The sequence below is a fragment of the Macaca fascicularis genome, chromosome 5, assembly GCF_037993035.2.
Source record: "Macaca fascicularis isolate 582-1 chromosome 5, T2T-MFA8v1.1".
NCBI classification, from domain to species: Eukaryota; Metazoa; Chordata; class Mammalia; order Primates; family Cercopithecidae; genus Macaca; species Macaca fascicularis.
The window spans coordinates 38,128,228-38,143,532 of record NC_088379.1 but is presented as its reverse complement, the minus strand read 5'-3'; the positions used below and the strand labels follow the sequence as shown (position 1 = coordinate 38,143,532).

The following is a 15,305-nucleotide window of genomic DNA, read 5'->3' as shown; positions in this document are numbered from 1 at the left end:
TTTCCCCAATGTGTGTTGTTGGCACTTTTGTTGAAAATTGATTGACTGTAAATATGTGGATTAATTTCTGGGTTCTATATTCTGTTCTGTTGGTCTATGTATCTGTTTTTGTACTAATACCATGCTACTTTTGCTTTGTAGTATCTTTTGAAGTCAAGTAGTATGATCCCTTCAGTTTTGTCCTTTTTCCTCAGTATTGATTTGGCTATTTGGGGTGTTTTCTCATTCCATATGAATTTTGAGATTATTTTTTATATTTCTGTAAATAATATCATTGGTATTTTGATAGGGATTGCATTGGATCTGTAGATTGCTTTGAGTAGTGTGGTCATTTTAACAATATTAATTCTTCCAATCCATGAACATGGGATGTCTTTCCATTTTTTGTGTTCTCAATTTCTGTCATCAGTATTTTGTAGTCTTTTTGTAGGGGCCTTTTGCCTTCTTGATTAAGTTTATTCCTAGGTATTGTAATTGTCTTGTAACTATGCAAATAGGATTACTTTCTTGATTTCTTTTCTTTTTTTTTTTGAGACTGAGTCTCACTCTGTCACCCAGTGTGGAGTGCAGTGGCACAATCTCAGCTCACTGCAACATCTGCCTCCCGGGTTCAAGTGATTCTCATGCCTCAGCCTCCTGAGTAGCTAGGATGCCAGGTGTCCGCCAACACACCTGGGTAATTTTTTGTATTTTTAGTAGAGATAAGGTTTCACCATGTTGGCCAGGCTGGTCTTGAACTCCTGACCTCAGGTGATCTGCCTGCCTCAGCCTCCCAGAGTTCTGGGATTACAGATGTGAGTCATGACACACAACCCTTGTCTGGTTTTGGTATCAGGAAAATGCTGGCTTTGTAGAATGAGTTAGGAGGAATACCTTCATCTTCAATTTTTTTGAATAGTTTGAGAAAATTTTGTATTAATTATTTGTTAAAAGTTTTGCATAATTCAGCAGTAAAGTCATCCAGTCCTGAGATTTTCTTTGTTGGGAAATGTTTTATTACTGATTCAAACTTATTACTTATTATTGGTCTGTTCATATTTTTCTATTTCTTCCAGGCTCAAACTTGGTAGGTTGTATGTACCCAGAAATTTACACATTTCCTGTAGGGTTTCCAATTCGTTAACATATAGGTGTTCATAATAGTCTCTAACAATCTTTTGTATTTCTGTGGTATCAGTTGTAATGTCTCCTTTTTCATTTCTGATTTTATTTATTTTGGTCTTCTTTCTTTTCTTGTCTTGGTTAGTCTAAGGTTTATTGGACATTGGTTTATTAAGGTTAGCTAAAGGTTTATCGATTTTGTTTATCTTTTTAAAAAACCAATTTTTTGTTTTATTGATCTTTTCTATTTTTAAATATCTCTTTTGTTTAGTTCTCTGAGCTTTAGTATTTATTTCCTTCTACTAATATTAGGAAGTGTTTGTTCTTGCTTTTCTATTTGTTCTTGCTTCCTTGAGGTTCGTTGTTAGGTTGTTTATTTCAAATCCTTCTACTTTTTTTGATGGAGGCATTTATTGCTATGAATTTCCATCTTAGCACTGTTTTTGCTTTATCTCCCAGGCTTTGGTGTGCTGTGTTTGCATTTTAATTTTTTTCAAGAAATTTTTTTACCTCCTATTTAATTTTTTCATTCACCGAATGGTTGTTCAGGAGCATGTTGCTTAATTGCCATGTATTTATACAGTTTCCAAAGTTCATCTTGTTATTGATTTGTAGTTTTATTCCATTGTGACCTGAGAAAATACTTGATATGATTTGATTTTTAAAACTTTGTTGAAACTTGTTTTGTGTCCTAAGATACGGTCTATTCTGGACAATGTTCCATGCACTGATGAGAAAAATGTGTACTCTGCAGCTATCAGATGAAATGTTCTATAAATATCAGTTAGGTCCATTTGGTCTAAAGTGCAGTTTAAATCCAATGTTTCTTTGCTGATATTCTGTCTAAATGATGTGTTCAGTGCTGAGAGTGGGATGTTGAAGTTCCCAACTATTACTGTATTGGAGTCTATCTCTCTCTTTTGATCTAATAATATTTGCTTTATACATCTGGGTGTTCCTGTGTGGGACACGTATATACTTAGAATTGTTACATCCTTTTGCTGAATTGATCCCTTTAGCATTATATAATGGCTTTTTTGTCTTTTTTTAATAGTTTTATACTTAAAGTCTGTTTTATCTGATAAGTATAGCTATTCTTGCTTGCTTTTGGTTTCCATTGGCAGGGAATATCTTTTTCCTTTCCTTCAATTTCAGTCTATGTGTGTCTTTGAAGGTGAAGTGAGTGTCTTGTAAGCAGCATATAGTTGGATAAGTAAAAAAAATCTATTCAGCTAGTTTATATCTTTTAAGTGAGGAAGTTAATCTTTTTACATTCAAGGTTATCACTGATAGGCAAGGACTTATTTCTGTCAGTTGGCTCATTGTTTTCCAGTTGTTTTGTATATCTTTTGTTCCTTTCTTCCTCTCGTTGTTTATCATTGAACTTTGGTGGTTTTCTGTAGTAGTAACTTCAACTCTTTTCTCTCTTTCATTTATGTATTTGCTCTACTAGTGAGTTTTATACTTTCATATGTTTTAATAGTGGTAGATATAATCTTTTCACTTCCAGATGTTCTACTCTCTTAAGCTTTTCTTGTAGGGCTTGTCTAGTGGTGATGAATTCCCTTAGTTGTCACTTGTCTGGGAAAGAATATTTCTCCTTCATTATGGAAGGATAGCTTTGATGGGTATAGTCTTCTTGGCTGACAGTTTCTTCTTTCAGCACTTTGAATATATTATCCCATTCTCTCCTGGCCTATAGTTTATGCTGAAAAATCTTAGTCTGATGGGGAGACTCTTATATATGACTTGACTTTTTTATTCCTTGCTGTTTTTAGGATTCTCTTTTTGTCTTCAACTTTTGAGAGTTTGACTGTGATCTTCCTCAGAGAGAACATTTTTGAATTAAATCTATTTGGGAATTTTTGAGCTTCTTGTATCTGGATGTCTATACTTCTTTCAAGACCTGGGAAGTTTTTAGCTATTATTTCATTAATTAGGCTTTCTATCCCTTTGCTCATCTCTTCTCCTTCTGGAACTCCCAAAATGTGAATTTTGTTTGCTTAATGGTGTCCCATAGGCTTTCCTTATTCTTTTTTATTCCTTTTTTTTTTTTTTTTTTTTGCCTCACTGGGTTATTTCAAAAGACCTTTCAGTTCAGAAATTCTTTCTTTTGCTCAATCTAGTCTATTGTTTCTTGTTTTTTAAATATATATATATATATTTTTTTTTTTTTTGAGATGGAGTTTTGCTCTTGTCACCCAGGCTGGAGCATAATGGCACGATCTCGGCTCACTGCAACCTCTGCCTCCCAGGTTCAAGTGATTCTTGTGCCTCAGCCCCCCAAGTAGCTGGGATTATAGGTGCCCGCCACCATGCCCAGCTAATTTTTGTATTTTTTCTTTTTTTTTTTTTTTTTTAGTAGAGATAGAGTTTCACCATTTTGGCCAGGCTCGTCTTGAACTCCTGAACTCAGGTGATCCACCCACCTCAGCCTCCCAAAGTGCTGGGGTTACAGAGGTGAGCCACTGCAACTGGCCTAGTCTATTGTTTGTACAAGCTCTTGATTATATTTTTTTATTTCATTTATTGACTTCTGTAGTTCCAAAATTTCTATTTGGTTCTACTTTTAATATAATTTCTTTGTTGAATTTCTGACTCAGATCATAAATTGTTTTTCTGATTTCTTTGTATTATTTATCTATGCTCTCTTGTAACTCACTAAGTTTCTTTAGTATCATTATTTTGAATTATTTTTCAGGCATTTTATAGATTTTCTTTTTGTTGGGATCTGTTATTAGACAATTATTGTGTCCTTTGGAGGTTTCATGTTTCCTTGCACTTTTGTATCTCTTGTGTCCTTATGTTGATATCTATGCATCTGATGTAATAGCTGCTGCTTCCAATTTTATGGATTGACTTTCACAGGGAAAGACTTTTGCCTCTAGGTGTTTTTATAGTGTTAGTTGAGTATAGGGTGCTTTGGCTTTGATTCTGAGTGGGCACAGCAGTGTAGTTTCTGTATGATTTCTTCAGCTGTCATCAGTATCGCTGGCATTTGGGGTTCCTCAGTGGCTTAGGTTGCAGTTGTTAGCAGATGCTATGGCAAAGCTTTGCTGGGAATGGGGAAACCAGGCAGGCCTCTTCTCAGGCACCAGTGGTGGCAGCAGTCGCCTAGGCTTGCCGGTTGTCAGGCCCCCACGTGATGTATGTGGGCACTGGTGGTGATGGGTCCTTGAGCCTACAGGAGATTTAGTTGGATGTGTGCAGTGGCAGTAATGGACCAAGTGGGAGGGTAGGTTCTTGGGCCCCTGTACAATTTGCGTAGCATCAACTATGGAGGTAGCAAAAGTGGGCCAACCCTCTGGCCCCCAAGTGGTATGCACAGGCAGCAGCAGTGGCAGCAGCAAGCTGGGCAAGCCAGTCCCCAGGACCCCATGTGGCATGTGTGGATGAATGTTGGCCATGGCAGTGGCAGGCAGGCACTAGTAGCGGAGGGCATGGTGGACCTGTCCTCAGGCCGCTTGGAGGCATGTGTAGATGTGTGGTAGTCCTGCTGCTAGAGAAGGTGGGGTTGCTGTAAGTGGTGGTGGCCCTGGGCAGGTAGCTCTTAGGCTCTGGGGAATGCACACATTGACTCCCTTTGTCCCAGGGAGAGCCATTAGGTGCACTGTGCTTCCTGTTTCCTGGGATGTAGGGCATTGCATGGGCTAGAGTGCTGAGGACCTAGCTGCACTGCTGATCTTAGCTGGCATCAATGCTGTAGCCCTCTAGGTGGATGTAGGAGAATATCAGTGGGGCTTCAGGGGTATGGAGATTCAGGGTTGTTGGGCCCCAGAACAAGATGTGTATGGTGAGGGCTGGGCTCTTAAAAGAGCCTTATGCTGAAGCTGTTTGGGTCTCAGGGTATGGGGTATGTGGGACCCAATGTGAAGTCCCATTGTGAAACAATGCCACTGCATAGGTTCCAGACAGCCTCAGGGCGTGTGGGGGCCAAGGAGCTAGCTCATGGCCAGAATTACAGGAGTCCATAGTGGAAATGTGGACCTCTGAAGATCTCTCAGTTATCCTTTCCCTGGAATGGGAAGTTCCTCCTGGTTCTGAGCTAGTCCCAGCTGGGCTGGCTGCTTCACTTCCCTCTTCTCCCATGCCTCAGAGGTGCACTGTCACTTCTATGCTGAATTCCAGTGTTCTCTCTTAGATGCTCATTCAATGTGTGATTATCTGCTCACTGTTCTGGTCCTTCTTTGCAGAGGGGGTGAGTGCTAGGTGCCTCTATTCAACCATTTTAATGCTTCTCCAGCTCATTTTTAAATTGTTGAATAGTATTTTATTGTGTGAATGTACCAGTTTGTTAATCTTTTTACCTGTTGAGGGATATCTTGTTGCTTCCAATGTTTGGCAGTTACGAATAAAGCTTCTATAAACATCCACATGGAGTCTTTTATATGGACATAAATTTTAGGTTCTTTTGGTTAAATACCCAGGAATGTGATTTGCTGGATCTTATAAGACTATGCTTAGTTTTATAAGAAACTGCCCTCCCTAGTGGCTGCACCATTTTGCATTCCCACCAACAGTGAAAGAGAGTTCTTGTTGCTCCACATCCTCACCAACATTTGATGTTGTTTTTGGATTTTACCCATTCTCATAAGTGTAGTGTAATTTCATTGCTGTATTCATCTGCAAAACCATGATGAAATATGATGTCGAATAACTATTTATATGTGTATTTGCTCTTTATAGATCTTCTTTGGTGAGGTGTCTGTTTAGATTTTTGTGCCCATTTAAAAACTAGGTTGCTTGTTTTCTTATTGTGGAGCTTAAGAGTTCTTTGCATATTTTGGATACAAGTCCCTATCATATATGAGTTTTGCAAATATCTTCTCTCAATCTATGGTTTGTCTTTTTCACTCTCTTGTAGTGTCTTTTGCAAAGCAAAAATTTTAATTTTAATGAGGTCCAACTTAACAGTGTTTTCTTTCTTGGATTATGTTTTTGATGTGGTATCTAAAAAATCATCACCAAATCCAAAGTCACCTAGATTATTTTCTCCTGTGTTATCTTCTGGAAGTTTTATAGTTTTGCATTATACATTTAGGTCTATGCTTAATTTTGAGCTAATTTTTGTGAAAACTGTAAGGTCTGTGTCTAACTTCTTTCTTCTTCTTCTTCTTCTTCTTCTTCTTCTTCTTCTTCTTCTTCTTCTTCTTCTTCTTCTTCTTCTTCTTCTTCTTCTTCTTCTTCTTTTTTTTGCATGTGGAGGTCTAATTGTTCCAGCACCATTTGTTGAAAAGACTATCCATTCTCCACTGAGTTGCCTTTGCTCCTTTGTCAAACAGCAGTTGATTATTTTTGTGTGGGTCTATTTCTAAGCTCTGTATTCTGGCCAGTTGATCTATTTGTCTATTCTTTCACCAAAACCACACTGCCTTGATTGCTGTAGCTTTGTAGCCAGCCTCAATGTTAGATGGTGTCAGTTATCTGACTTTGTTCTTTTAATTTCTTTTCCTGTGAATAAACAATACTTTCTTGTTTCTTTGCATGGCTAATTTTTTTAAACAAATAAATTAGAGATTCCTTTAAGGCCAAGTTACACAATCAAAAAGACAACAATCTCTTTCCATTTGCTTTTTGCAAGGTTTGTGTTATTTCAGGGCAAAACCCGGAGCAAGTCCACTGGCAAATCTGGGGGCTAGTGATTATTTTGTTTTGATTTTTATTTTTTAAAATCAGACATTTAAAACACTGTAATGAGGTAACTCTAAAAATCAAATTCTGTCCCCCTTTCCCAGAGCTTTTTTTTTTTTGGCCAGAGTCTCATTCTGTCATCCAGGCTGGAGTGCAGGCTTATTGGAGCCTCGACTTCCCCAGGCCCAAATAGTCCTCCCACCTCAGCCTCCCAAGTAGCTGGGACTATAGGCACATGCCACCATGCCCAGCTAATTCTTGTATTTTTTGTAAAGATGGAGTTTCACCATGTTGTGCAGGCTGGCTTTGAACTCCTGGACTCAAGTGATCCCCCTGCTTTGCCCTCCCCAAGTTCTGGGATTACAGAACTTGAGCCACTGTGGCTGGCCTCCCTTTCCCAGAGTGTGTTGCTGCTTTTTTGTGGCTTATAGTTGCTTGTTTAATGACTTCGCTAAATATTTTTTATAAAGACTATTCTTTATCATGTGTGGCTATTACATTTTCTGTCCAGTTAGCTTAGTGGTCAGCCAGTGACTTGAGATTTCTTTAAACATCTGGAGCAAAAACAAAAACAAAACAAAACAAAATACCAGGAGCAAAAACAAAAACTCCCCTGATCTTTGCAGATTGGCTGTGTTGGATTACTTTCTCAATGCTTAGCCAGTTTATTCACAGCTCTACCTTAGCCTTCACTTCCTGCATGCATGGAAGCTGAAGATGAGCCAGAGGTGAAGTTTAGGATTTTCTCAGGTCTCCTCTGAACATGTGTCCAGCCTTGGGCACATGAGTGGACTTCTAGACTACTTGGTACATACAGAGATTTCCAAAGCCTTTTTTCTCCCACGTATGTTTTTCTGTATATCTTTGCGTATTTCCCAGGCTTTTTGATGTGTCTGCTGCTTGCCCCCTCTGTTAGCCCTTGCTCAGGTGGCTGCAGCTAGTATATTTGCCTTTTTAAATGTTTACAGCAAACACCACCCAGAAGGCTGCTCCAGACCTGAGAAAGTTCTAAGGTGTACAAAACAAAGGCAAGCCCCTGAGTGTGAATCCCTTAGGCAGCAACCAGACAGGTCAAAACACACAACCACAATTCTTTGATAACAAGACCTATATTGCCCCTTCTGGCGTGAGCAAGCTATATAACTGGTTATAAAAAGTATCATATTAAATTATGGGAACAGAAACGACTCTACTAGTGAATGAAGAAATCGTTTAGATTTTATGGTTAGTAAGTGGAGGTTTGAGAGTAACCATCCGATCTTTATTAATCTTAGTGTGTATTATATTTCTAGAATTTGGACTCATATCAAGATGCTCTGAAGAACAACAACCCTTTAGGATAGCCACTGCAAAATCATGACCAAAGACAAAGAACCTGTTGTTAAAAGCTTCCATTTTGTTTGCCTTATGATTATAATAGTTGGAACCAGAATCCAGTTCTCCGACGGAAGTGAATTTGCAGTAGACAAGTCAAAAAGAGGTCTTACTCATGTTCCAAAAGACCTACCGCCGAAAACCAAAGTCTTAGATATGTCTCACAACTACATAGCTGAGCTTCAGGTCTCTGACATAAGCTTTCTGTCAGAGTTGAAAGTTTTGAGACTTTCCCATAACAAAATCCAGCTACTTGATTTAAGTGTTTTCAAGTTCAACCAGGACTTGGAATATTTGGATTTATCTCATAATCAGTTGCAAAAGATATCCTGCCATCCTATTATGAGTTTCAGGCATTTAGATCTCTCATTCAATGACTTCAAGGCCCTGCCCATCTGTAAGCAATTTGGCAACTTGTCACAACTGAATTTCTTGGGGTTGAGTGCTATGAAGTTACAAAAATTAGATTTACTGCCAATTGCTCACTTGCATCTAAGTTACATCCTTCTGGATTTAAGAAATTATTATATAAAAGAAAATGAGACAGAACGTCTACAAATTCTGAATGCAAAAACACTTCACCTTGTTTTTCACCCAACTAGTTTATTCTCTATCCAAGTGAACATATCAGTTAATACTTTAGGGTGCTTACAACTGACTAATATTAAATTGAATGATGACAACTGTCAAGTTTTCATTAAATTTTTATTAGAACTCACTAGAGGTCCAACCTTACTGAATTTTACCCTCAATCACATAGAAACAACTTGGAAATGCCTGGTGAGAGTCTTTCAATTTCTTTGGCCCAAACCTGTGGAATATCTCAATATTTACAATTTAACAATAATTGAAAGCATTCATGAAGAAGATTTTACTTACTCTAAAACGACATTGAAAGCATTGAAAATAGAACATATCACAAACCAAGTTTTTATCTTTTCGCAGACAGCATTGTACACCGTGTTTTCTGAGATGAACATTATGATGTTAACCATTTCAGATACACCTTTTATACACATGCTGTGTCCTCATGCACCAAGCACATTCAAGTTTTTGAACTTTACCCAGAATGTTTTCACAGATAGTATTTTTGAAAAATGTTCCATGTTAGTTAAATTGGAGACACTTATCTTACAAAAGAATGGATTAAAAGACCTTTTCAAAGTAGGTCTCATGACTAAGGATATGCCATCTTTGGAAATACTGGATGTTAGCTGGAATTCTTTGGAATCTGGTAGACATAAGGAAAACTGCACTTGGGTTGAGAGTATAGTGGTGTTAAATTTGTCTTCAAATATACTTACTGACTCTGTTTTCAGATGTTTACCTCCCAGGATCAAGGTACTTGATCTTCACAACAATAAAATAAAGAGCATTCCTAAACAAGTCATAAAACTGGAAGCTTTGCAAGAACTCAATGTTGCTTTCAATTCTTTAACTGACCTTCCTGGATGTGGCAGCTTTAGCAGCCTTTCTGTATTGATCATTGATCACAATTCAGTTTCCCACCCATCAGCTGATTTCTTCCAGAGCTGCCAGAAGATGAGGTCAATAAAAGCAGGGAACAATCCATTCCAGTGTACCTGTGAGCTAAGAGAATTTGTCAAAAATATAGAGCAAGTCTCAAGTGAAGTGGTAGAGGGCTGGCCTGATTCTTATAAGTGTGACTACCCAGAAAGTTATAGAGGAACCCCACTAAAGGACTTTCACATGTCTGAATTATCCTGCAACATAACTCTGCTGATCGTCACCATCGGTGCCACCATGCTGGTGTTGGCTGTGACTGTGACCTTCCTCTGCATCTACTTGGATCTGCCCTGGTATCTCAGGATGATGTGCCAGTGGACCCAGACCCGGCGCAGGGCCAGGAATGTACCCTTAGAAGAACTCCAAAGAAATCTCCAGTTTCATGCATTTATTTCATATAGTGAACATGATTCTGCCTGGGTGAAAAATGAATTGGTACCTTACCTAGAGAAAGAAGGTATGCAGGTTTGCCTTCATGAGAGAAACTTTGTTCCTGGTAAGAGCATTGTGGAAAATATCATCAACTGCATTGAGAAGAGTTACAAGTCCATCTTTGTTTTGTCTCCCAACTTTGTCCAGAGTGAGTGGTGCCATTATGAACTCTACTTTGCCCATCACAATCTCTTTCATGAAGGATCTAATAACCTAATCCTCATCTTACTGGAACCCATTCCACAGAATAGCATTCCCAACAAGTACCACAAGCTGAGGGCTCTGATGACTCAGAGGACTTATTTGCAATGGCCCAAGGAGAAAAGCAAACGTGGGCTCTTTTGGGCTAACATTAGAGCCACTTTTAATGTGAAATTAACACTAGTCACTGAAAACAATGATGTGAAATCTTAAAAAAACTCAACTTAAGAAACCATATTTACTTGGATGATGGTGAACAGTACAGTTCTAAGTAACCTCCATTATCCTCATGCCTTTGGGAAAGACTTAACAAAAACAACGTTTCATCTGGGGAATTGGGCTAGGCGGTGAGGTGGTACTCAACTTTCCAGTTAGAGACAGCCCAGTGTCTTCTGGTTTAGTCATTATGTCTCAAATTGAAACAGTCTCTTTTGAGTGAATTCTCAGTTTTTCAGCCCCTCTCCACTCTGCTTTCCCAAATGGATTCTGTGTGACCAAGAGTTTATATGGCTTCATGGCAGCAAGGAAACAGTCAATCTCAGCGTCACATGCACTGGTCCTCAGAGTGCTCTGTGAATCCTATTGGTTTCTGGGTCAGCGTCATCATTCTCTTCAAGTTTGGGGCTTGGGGAAAAAATTAGATCAGCTACGGCATATAAAAAAGTCTTTTGTTTCACATATGTGTAATAACTTATTTATTTTTTTATCCTGCTATACAAATATGTAATTAACCAATGAGGACTCATGACGTAATAGTGTATGTATGTAAAGGGAAATATGGACTTAGTCATAAACTGTTAAGGTAAAAGACGTGGATTTACCTGCTTTCCAAGAAAACTCAGGGCCAAATTTATTTGTAACTGGGTATTGAATGGGACTTTTCTGGTTGTCTTAGAATTCTGGCTAAAGCCTCAAAGCTAACAAGACAGTAACTGCACCCACATGATACTAGACACAGCCAGCCTGGACTTATCAAAAGAGCAGAGAGAGACCAATGACTCCCTGTCTGTATTATCCATCTCTAGAGACTAGAGTCAAAAGCATGATTAAAGAGTCATTAAGCGGAGGTTCTAGACCATAGGGAGGTTGCTTTGAATTTCTTGCAGACAAATGTGAGGGACTCTAAGCACAGTAGAAAGTAGCCTGGCATCCCACTCCAAGACTGAAAGCTTGCAGAGTAACAGGAGCACACGGGTTCAGTGCAGCAAATGTGGTGTGGCTTGAGAACTCTTGGAAGAGCTTGATGAGTGTTTGCTGGAGTTTGGGATGAGGGTGGGCACTGGGAACACAGAGACTGGTAAATAGTGCTTAGCAAATACAAGTGCTTGATAAATATTAGTTGAATGAATAGATGAGTTCTTCCCACCTGGGGAATTCAGAAGGTGAAAGTTGGCTTGAGCAACCCAAAATGGCAGGATGAGGGAAGAGAAGCAGTGATAGCAACCTGCCCTTCCATTATTGGCATGGTAAAAGGATATGAATTTCTTCACATGGCTTTGACTATGGAAGAGTAGCTGGGCTTGCGTTGTCATGATGGGATATCAGTCAATAGGGTAGCCTGTTGTGCAAAGAGACTATAGCAGTAAGAGGACATGGGGTTAGGCAGAAGAGGGGTTTGGGGTGGAGGTTGCTGCAAGAGGTCAGCCAGATAATGTGCCCCTGCATCATGGAACTGTGCAATGTGGGGTACACTCAAGGCCCTCCAATAACTCACAGATGTGCCCTGTGAAAAAGCCAGCATTTGGACTCTGCCATAGTAACTGGCAGGAGCATGTTGGCCTGTCTGTCTTATTCAATAGTTAACTACAGGAAGATCTGCTCCTCTTTGTGTAATGCCCTCTTCCCTTGCAATGGCGTGGGGACATCTAGAATATAGAGAAGACAGAGACAATGGAGGAAGAGTAAACTGACTGTATTCGTTCTTCATTTCACTGCAAGGAAGGCCAAGCAGAATTTTGAATGAGGTGTGAGATTGCTGTTAAATTGGACTGGCCTGGACATTTTAATCCCTTATATAGAGGTGCAAGGACTAAAATGAGATTTGTCACTAAACTTTATGGTATCTGCCCAAGATTCAGGAGTGATGATTGAAGGAGATCCAACAGAACTTTGTTGTAAGGCAATGGTTAGAGACAAACGAAGCCCTTGCTTTCTGGACTTAGCTCATTCAATAAACTGGTTTCAGCCAGGCACGGTAGCTCACATCTGTAATCCCAGTACTGTGGGAGGATGAGGCAGGCGGATCACTTGAGGTCAGGAGTTCAAGACCAGCCTGGCCAACGTGGTGAAACCCCGTCTGTATTAAAAATACAAAAATTAGCTGGGTGTGGTGGTGCACACCTGTAGTCTCAGCTACTCGGGAGGCTGAGGCAGAAGAATCACTTGAACCTGGGAGACAGAGGCTGTAGTGAGCTGGGCAACAGAGCAAGACTCCATCTCAAAAAAGTTAAAAGAAAAAGCTGTTTTCATAATAGCTGTAACAAAATAAGCCTTAATGACATTTTATTAGCGTCATCTTCTGTCTGCATTAGCCCTTCCTTTCTCTTCAGGAGAACAACATTTGTTTTCCTCCGTAGGCTCTATCCCAAATGGCACATTCTTCCACAACCCCTGTTGAACAGATTTGTTGAACTGTTGCCTAAAAACAATAAAAACAATAAACAACCACAACGACAACAACAACAAAAATTGCCACAGATTCTAAATAATCAAGTATTTTTAAATGGTATCAATGTTTCCCGCAAAATATTGTTGACATTGAAAATACAGAATTTTAGCATTAATTCTTTTTTTTAAACCTACATCCCCTCAGCGGAGGGGCGTCCCTTCATCCTAGTGGAAAGTAGGGTCCTCACAGTCTTTCTCTGTCACATTCCTCCCGTTTCTTTTCTTCGCAGCACACATAACTGTCTAAAATTATCCTGTTTGCTTCATTGTTTACTCGTTTTCTCTTTCTCTCCTCTAAAGTATAAGCTCCAGGAGAACGGGAGCCTTCTCCACCTGTTCCCTGCCCCTCCCCAGTGCCGAGGGGACCCTGCGCACCCCACTGTAGATGCGCAGTAAAAACTCGTGGGATGAGCAAATGACTCTGAAACGGTCCCATGCAGGAAATGTCCATGAAGTCCTGGATTTTATCCAAAAATCCCAGGCAGGTGGGGGCAGGGGTGGCGGGGCTACAGTTCCACCCTGAGCTGCCCCCTGGCCGCTCGTCCCCGCCGCAGTGCCTGGGCTGCCCGAGTGCCTGACGTTGGCCATGGACACCTTCGCGGTGTCCTCCCCATCCGCCACTGGAAGACGCTGGGGTGACGCGGCTCCAGGTTTAGCAGGACACTGAGAGAAGGGAACGACTGCCTTTCCGAGGCTGGGTGAGCCCTTCCCTGTTCCTCACCTGCCCGCCCCACAGCGGCCCTGCAGCTTGTCCCACGGGACCCATTGCCCGGTAGGACGCGCGCTTTTGTTTTGAGGGTCATGCATCTTCCCTGCCATCGTTTTTGGGAGGTTGAAAAATTGATCCAGAAATACCTAAAACAAAATACAAAACAAAACAAAAAGCAAAAAGGAGGCAAAACAAAACAAAAATCCATACATATAAAGTATCTCCTCTATCCATGTTTGCGCTGTTCCTTCTCATTCCCCCATCCAATGCCACAATTTGTTAAGTTTGCCTCAGTACGTTTTCAGTTCTTAACACTGGGATAAAAATAAACAGTAGATCCCGTAGTAAGATGACCTGTTAAAAGGAATGGGGCGTGGCAAAGATGGGCTTGGATGAGAAAAGGTGTCAGGCCGTTTGGGCTGCTCTACTACCTGTGTTCTGAGATGTGTGTTGTTAGGTAATTTTGCCTTTGGTTGAACATCATAGAGTGCACTCACACAGACATAGATGGCATAGCTTACTACCCACCTAAGCTTATTGTTTAGCCTGTTGCTTCTAGGTGATTGTAACACGATGCTAAGTATTTGTGTATCCAAACATACCTAAACATAGGAAGGGTATGGTAAAAATATGGTAAAAAAGATAAAAATTGGTACACCTGTAGAGGGCACTGATGTGGGTTGGCTGTGTCCCCACCCAAATCTCATCTTGAATCTCCACGTGTTGTGGGAGGGACCCAGTGGGAGGTGATTGAATCATGGGGGCCGATCTTTTCCTGTGCTGTTCTTGTGATAGCCAATGGGTCTCATGAGATCTGATGGTTCTTTAAGGGGGAGTTTTCCTGCACAAGTTCTCTCTCTTCCCTGCTGCCATGTAAGATGTGACTTGCTCCTCCTTGCCTTCTGCCACGATTGTGAGGCTTCCTCAGCTCCACGGAACTGTAAGTCCAATAAATCTCTTTCTTTTGTAAATTGCCCAGTCTCAGATATGTCTTTATCAGCAGCGTGAAAATGAACGAATACAGGCACTTACCATGAATAGAGCTTGCAGGACTGGAAGTTGCTTTGGGTGAGTCAGTGAGGGAGTGGTGAGTGAATGTGAAGGCCTAGGACATTACCATATCCCACTGTGGACTTTATAAACACTGTACATATAGGCCACACAAAATTTATTAAAATTTTTTTCTTTCTTTAGTAAGAAGTTAACCTTAGCTTATTGTAATGTTTTCACTTTATCAACTTTTTGCTTTAAAATTTTTTTTGGCTCTTTAGTAATAACACTTAGCTCAAAACACAAACACATTCTACAGCTATATAAAAATATTTTCCTTCTTTATATCTTTATTTTATGTTTTTTCTATTTTAAATTTTTTTATTTTTATTTTTCACTTTTTAAACTTTTCTATTAAAAACTGAGACCCACACACACACAGACACACATTAGCCCAGGTCTACATAGGGTCAATATCAATATCATTGTCTTCTACCTCTACCTCTTGTTCCTTTGGAAGGTCTTCAGGGGCAATAACATGCATGGAGCCATCGTCTCCGATAACAACAATGCCTTCTTCTGGAAAACCTCCTGAAGGACCTGCTTGAGGCTTTTTTATAGTTAGCTTTTAAAAAACAAGTAGGAGTACACTCTAAAATAATGATTAAAATTA

The 15,305-nt window shown here is 40.0% G+C and overlaps 1 protein-coding gene across 8 annotated transcripts in view; it reads left to right on the top strand.

Annotated features, from left to right (window-relative positions):
- TLR6 (toll like receptor 6) overlaps nucleotides 1-10,942 on the top strand; it is a 29,410-nt gene extending 18,468 nt beyond the window's left edge. For all 8 annotated transcript variants that reach the window (XM_005554681.4, XM_074039551.1, XM_074039554.1 and 5 more), the window contains one exon: nucleotides 8,025-10,942. In XM_005554681.4, coding sequence (XP_005554738.3) covers nucleotides 8,089-10,479 — 2,391 coding nt within the window. In that variant the 5' untranslated portion in view covers nucleotides 8,025-8,088 and the 3' untranslated portion in view covers nucleotides 10,480-10,942. The remainder of the gene's footprint in view (nucleotides 1-8,024) is intronic.
- The last annotated feature ends 4,363 nt before the right edge of the window (nucleotides 10,943-15,305 follow it).